Below are 7,228 nucleotides of genomic sequence, written 5' to 3'. Positions count from 1 at the left end.
ATATATATATATATATATATATATATATATATATATATATATATATATATATATATATATATATATATATATATATATATATATATATATATATATATATATATATATATATATATATATATATATATATGCTATGTATATATATAATTATATATCTCTCACACACGCACACACACACATTAATTTGCTCAACCACACTCTCTCTTTTACTTTTACTTAACCTCTTGACGCTGGGATGGCTTTGAATCCTAGTCAAATGAAATTTGAATTTGATAATTTTGTTTACGCAGATGCCACTAGAAGAGTTTAGTTACCAAAGAGTCACTTATTGACTACCTAATCTTAGCTAGATTTTTGGATTTATTTTATTACACTATTACTATTCTTAATAATGTTTTAAGAATCATAGTGCCAATAATAATAATAATAATAATAATAATAATAATAATAATAATAATAATAATAATAATAATAATAATAATAATAATAATAATAATAATAATAATAATAATAATAATAATAATAATAATAATAATAATAATAATAATAATAATAATAATAATAACAACAACAACAACATTGGAATAAAGTATATTTTCAAGAAAATTCAAGTTTTGGTGTAATTAGGTGAGGTAAGATAAACCAACCAAATGACTCCTTGGTAACTAGGCACTTAAAAAACACTGGAGACAGTGCATGAAATCTATTTGAATAGGTTTGTCCACTTCATTATAACTCCAATCACTGTACATAAAGTTACCTAGGATACTTGGCTACCTGATCACTCTGACAATATGTACATTTGTCTGCAGAAGGATGTGGCTAATTATATTGGCAATGGTAATTATAATGACAATTATTATCATATTGTATTATGATGATAATAACTATAATAGTAATAATAATAATAATAATAATAATAATAATAATAATAATAATAGAAGCAGTACTACTACTACTAGTGGTGGTGGTGGTGGTGATACTGCTACTAGTTGCACTACTACTACTACTACTAGTAGCAGTAGTAGTAATACTAGTAGTGGCACTACTAGTACTGCTACTGGTACACTACTACTACTATTACTACTAGTAGTAGTAGTAGTAGTACTACTACTACTAGTACTAGTACTAGTGCTACTACTACTACTAGTACTAGTACTACTACTACTACTACTATTATTATCAACACTACCACTAATACCACCACCACTACTGCTACCACCACCATATCCACCACCACCACCACTACTAGTAGTAATAGTACAACAAAAGTAGCAATAATAATAATAGCACTGTGCATTTTTGATGGGTCTCCCCTGTTTCTTGTTTCTACTTAACCTCGATTGTGTATAAATCAACCACAATCACAGAAGGAGAAAAGGAGATAACTTCAGGCAGGTGCTTAGTCAAATATTTAGATACAACATTATACAGTTAATTCTCATATACACATAATGAAAACAAATACAATCTTAGCACCATTATGCAACTTCTTAGTGGCAGAACTGAAAGGATATGTACTGAAGAAAACACAAGTTATTACTGCTGAATCATTGTTTCTTTTCTGAATAAGAAAAATGAAATCCTAAATAAAATAGGCACTGGAATTAGGTGCTAAAGTAAAATGCAGACAGAGATATCAGTCTTTGTTTGGAATTTTCAGTAGATTTGTTAAGATGTATTTGATGTTGTGGAATTGGTTAAACACTAGCTGCTAAACTATGTTAGATTTCCTTTCATAGTTATTTCTCAAAATTTATTTAGGTTTGGCTGACTTTGGGTATATAATCAATGTAGACAACTTATGTCACATCATTTAAATTTCTAATTACCAATATATCTATGGCAATGAAACAGCAACCTGTATCAGTAAATATCACCAAATAAAATTAATAATAATGCAATAATACCCATTAGGCTTAAGTTCAGCATTATTAAAATGCAAAACAACTGGATCAGTGTAAAACAGCACAGTTAACTAAGGCATTTTGTTTGCAATAGATCCTGGAATATAGTATTCCATAAAACATTCAAAATTATTTCAAAACTTAATACTTCAAAATACTGATATGCAGATAGAAAAATAATAACAACAACAACAACAAATGCACACTATATATTTGAGCTTCTTGCTATGCAATTCATTTTGGCATTCATTCAACTACTGATATCTTCTTTTAAATACTTTAAGTATCATAAATATGCACATAAATAAAAGGATTCAGGCTGCTTTATTCTAAGATGTGTTAACAATAAACATCTGGGGAGTCAGCCACGCATTTCAAGTTGAAATAATTACATTAGTCAAGAGTCTGGTTTGATTTTCATCAGATTTCTTCAAGCTTTGAAAATTGCCAATTAATTTTTTGGGTAAACTCTCTTAATGGAAGCCCCAATGATAATAACTTTTCAGACCTATCTATCTACTGTATGAAAAATTGCAGGGAAAATATACAATTACTTGCAAACACAACACAGAAATAAAATGCAAGCTTGCACATTGGAAGTGATCAGTTAGCCATGATTTACCTTTGCTAACATGTACAAGCATGTTGTTATGTGAGGCCCCATATGCGAGAGGGGGTTAACCCCAAAATCTTAGGTTTGAGTAAATCGCATTCAAAGTTAATAACTTATTGCAATGAGTAAAGTAGTTGAATGTATTACTATTATGGATCAAAATAAAGGTCTAGGCTAGTTCCGTCATGCCATGTTATTAGATTTTTTTTCTTTTTTTTCTTTTTTTTTCTTAACAAGAATTAAAATTATTATATACAAAAAAAAATCCATTCCAATTTTTTCACAAGAAATTATTAAAGAAAATGAATGAGAAATACATAAAATTAATAAGAAAAAATGATAAGAAAATAAACCTAGGATTCAGTCATTTTTTCCTGTAATTTTTTTTTTCTTTATGAAAACATAATGCATTTTCATTGGCTTTCACATATATTTCAATAGTTAGTCTCACTGCATGGACACCAAAAACACCCAACTTTAGCCCTAAATTAACCCATCAGGAATATCTCTTATCCCTTGGCTGAAACTTCCACATGAATCTTTAATATCTTGTCTACAAGTTGGCACTTGTAACTCCAAACTGCCATTTTTATGGGTTATGCCCCTCTCACAGATGGGGGCTCATATGGACAAACCACACAGTGTACACTTGCAAAAAGCCTTCATACATTCAAATTTTTAAAACTTTTTATCAGCTCTCAGTAAGTGAGCCTCAAATATTGGTAGATGTACCCAGTTGTATATAACAAAGTATTTAAAAACTATAATAGGAACAAGCAAGTTAGGATACCTAAAAATAACAAGCAAAAATTGGGTGCAAGAAATGTGCTTATAAGAGGTGTCAACAAAAGTGGAGTATAAACTTATGCCTAACCCATATCATTGACTGTATGTGTTTGTATATTCCCATGAAAAGCAGTGAAATTTATATATAATGTATAATTTGATTTTACAACATGAAAATAGAAAACGGACAGAGAAAATAATTTGATACTTTAAAACTGTGTATGTGCACATGACTGTATATATAGTGTGTTTGGTTGTTAATATACAGTATATGTCCACTTATGCATTCTAGATTTTGTATGTATGCATACATACATATATACATGAATAAAGTAATATATACACAACTGTTTACTGCATTTACACAAGCATTCCTGCAAGCACCAAGTAGACATTCTTTATTTAAAAGAACAAAGCAACACATGCACATGTTAGAAAGGTCAGAAGGTGAACATCAATACTTTAAAATAAAATTTCCTTTTCAATCATACATAGTTTACTTTTATGTAAAAGTTGTCATCCAAAGATAGGGAGTAAGTGAGACAAGAGAAAGAGAGAAAAAATAAATACATTAAAATATAAATGAAAATCATAGATACACAAAGAATATTTACTTTTTGATATCTCTAACATCTTAACCTAGACATTTTCTGTATATCATCATAACCATTAAAATCTACTACAGTTACTCTCAATTTAATATTCAGTTTTATCCTCTCCTTTTAACCCATTTCCTGGTATAAACCAATCATACAAGATATAAATAAAAATATATTGCCTAAATCAATTCATCTAACTAATGGGTCACTAGTATCTGCCTAACTCCCCTAGCAAACTGATAAGCATTTAGGAATACAGTTTTAGAGTACAAAACATCATAAAACAATGTACATCAAACTGACATCAGCCATGTAGCAACAAATAAAAAGGGGCTTGTAAAAAGACATTATCCATCTGGCTGTGATGGATCAAACATGGAGATAGTGTCAGGCCTCCAGTAAATCCCTGATCCATGGTATACTAGAGTCCACACGTAAGGGATGAAAAACTCCTCTGGCTCACTCTCTTCGACATACTTGAATTTGAGCTCTGGGAACTTCTTAAGGCGGTCTTTGGGCAGGTGGAGAACACCTTGCTGGATGACTTCCTGAAGGGGAAACAGAGATTGCAAAATTGGACAGCGACTGCAGTTACAGATGTATGTTTTACAAGAAGAAGAAGAAGGAAGAAAGAAGAGGAGGGGAATAGAAGGTGAAGGAAAAGAACTAAGGGAGTTAAAGTTGGAGTAAAAGTTGGAGGAGGAGGAGGAGGAGGAGGAGGAGGAGGAGGAGGAGGAGGAGGAGGAGGAGGAGGAGGAGGAGGAGGAGAAGGAGGAGGAGGAGGCGGCGGCGGCAGAGGAGGAGGAGCAGGAGGAGGCGGCAGAGGAGGAGGAGGAGGAGGCGGCAGAGGAGGAGGAGGAGGAGGCGGCAGAGGAGGAGGAGGAGGAGGCGGCAGAGGAGGAGTAGGAGGAGGAGGCGGCAGAGGAGGAGGAGGAGGAGGCGGCAGAGGAGGAGGAGGAGGCGGCAGAGGAGGAGGAGGAGGCAGAGGAGAAGGAGGAGGAGGCGGCAGAGGAGGAGGAGGAGGAGGCGGCAGAGGAGGAGGAGGAGGAGGCGGCAGAGGAGGAGGAGGAGGAGGCAGCAGAGGAGGAGGAGGAGGAGGCGGCAGAGGAGGAGGAGGAGGAGGCGGCAGAGGAGGAGAAGGAGGAGGAGAGGGAGGAGAAGGAGGAGAGAGAGGAGAAGGAGGAGAAGAAGAAGGAGGAGGAGGAGGAGAAGGAGGAGGAGGAGGAGGAGGAGGAGGAGGGGGAGGAGGAGGAGGAGGAGGAGGAGGAGGAGGAGGAGGAGGAGGAGGAAGAGGAGGAAGAGGAGGAGGAGGAGGAGGAGGAGGAGGAGGAGGAGGAGGAGGAGGAGGAGGAGGAGGAGGAGGAGTAGTAGTAGTAGTAGTAGTAGTAGTAGTAGTAGTAGTAGTAGTAGTAGTAGTAGTAGTAGTAGTAGTAGTAGTAGTAGTAGTAGTAGTAGTAGTAGTAGTAATAGTAGTAGTAATAGTAGTAGTAATAGTAGTAGTAATAGTAGTAGTAATAGTAGTAGTAATAGTAGTAGTAATAGTAGTAGTAATAGTAGTAGTAATAGTAGTAGTAATAGTAGTAGTAATAGTAGTAGTAATAGTAGTAGTAATAGTAGTAGTAATAGTAGTAGTAATAGTAGTAGTAATAGTAGTAGTAATAGTAGTAGTAATAGTAGTAGTAATAGTAGCAGCAGCAGCAGCAGCAGCAGCAGATGATGATAATAATATAGTATAAATATAATTGACAAGTAGAAAGGCATAATCATACAGGCAAACACAATATACCTGAACATCCTGGACTCCTGGATCACGCTTGGTTGTCTCCAGGCGGCCCATGAGGTACGCTAATACAACATCAATATTCTGTGTCACATCCTGGAAATTGGGGTGTGTGGAGAAAGGCTGGAAGAGGTGTCGTTTGTACAGGAGAGTGTAGACCAGGTTGTGGTTGTGAGAGAGCTGATGAGTTAGCACCGAGTTCAGGATCTCCAGCACCATTCTCAGCACTTCTTCCAGCACACTTACATCACTTAGCTGCAAAGTCAGAAAAATGTGTTATTGCCACTTGATATATTACATACGGGGTGTATCTCAAATGTTTCATTAAAACATTCTTTTTGCATAGAGTTCTATTCCAGGCTCATTTTCAAGGTGGCTTATATGTATCTCAATAGAGAATAATCATCTCATCTGCAATTTACTGCTTGAACTAATAAGCACTAGAAACTAATTCTATTTCACCACCCTTACTGAGAATTCTTTTCCATTTGTAAGTAAAGTTTGTGCAAGAGCAGATACGCAGAAAAAATACATGAAAAAATAAACAAAGATTGTGAGTGAAAGCAATAAATTTAAAGAGCAAACTTATAACTCGTGGTTTCTAACGTTAGACTCTCTACCAACCGCAACATTCTGCAGCTTTCATACTCACTGCATCTGGCATATCACTGTCTGCCTCATCAAGAAGATCTTCTGTGTGCCTGAGAGACTCACAAAGCCGAGCATGTCTCTTGGCCAAAGTTTCAAAAAGGCTGACCAAACGCTGGCAAACATAAGGGTGGAGAGACCGAAACTGGCTTGACATATTAGCGAGGGCAGCTAGGCAATTTGTATGTAGATACTTGTCCTGAAAAATTTTAAATATTAGATTATTATTACTGACATGTGGATGCCAACAATTCTTCTACTTATGTAACCAAAAAATAATATACTTTTACACCAGCTCATTTCCTTCAGGTCCATAATATAACATATGTATCCTGAATGGATGTTACAAAACTTTATTCAATTAAATTATTCAATTATTCTTATTCAATTTCAACAAAAGTTTAAAAGAATAAACTTTAAATTAGAGTAGCATATGTTTTCATTTATCATTTTAGGAGTAAATGATTACTAGGCAGAGTTATACTCATGAAAAAATGTCCTTCAGCAACAGAAGAGTATAAATCCAACTTTACAGAAGTCTGATAATTTTTATATATTTACATACATACAGCTAGAAAGGGAATGGATATTAATTTTTAAGTACATACCTAAATAGATTATTTTAAGTAAGAGAAATGTATAACTTCAAGCATGTGAATAAATAGAAGAAAATATTTCAAAATATCATAAAAAGGGACAGCCAAGGAATCAAGATAAGACACTCCCCATGACCAAGAAGAACATGTTTTCATTCTGGGATAGCTGCTCAAAATTCCTAATTAAGATAAATGTGTAATCAAAGTTTCCTAATTAATTGGCTAAGACTGTTTAATAGTGTACCAAAAAATTATGAAAAACACAACGAAAATTAGACTGGTTGAATTCAGTACCCAAT

The 7,228-nt window shown here is 34.5% G+C and overlaps 1 protein-coding gene across 2 annotated transcripts in view; it reads right to left on the bottom strand.

The window, feature by feature from the left end:
- Nucleotides 1-1,536: 1,536 nt before the first annotated feature.
- Nucleotides 1,537-7,228, bottom strand: part of LOC113826564 (dymeclin) — a gene marked incomplete in the record, with an annotated part of 24,263 nt that continues 18,571 nt past the window's right edge. For both annotated transcript variants that reach the window (XM_070123548.1, XM_070123549.1), the window contains 3 exon segments: nucleotides 1,537-4,453; nucleotides 5,692-5,940; nucleotides 6,338-6,532. In XM_070123548.1, coding sequence (XP_069979649.1) covers nucleotides 4,253-4,453; nucleotides 5,692-5,940; nucleotides 6,338-6,532 — 645 coding nt within the window.

Source organism: Penaeus vannamei, chromosome 7 (assembly GCF_042767895.1).
Source record: "Penaeus vannamei isolate JL-2024 chromosome 7, ASM4276789v1, whole genome shotgun sequence".
In the NCBI taxonomy this organism is placed as follows: Eukaryota; Metazoa; Arthropoda; class Malacostraca; order Decapoda; family Penaeidae; genus Penaeus; species Penaeus vannamei.
Note: the sequence above shows the minus strand (reverse complement) of the source record. Positions and strands in the feature narration are given on the sequence as shown.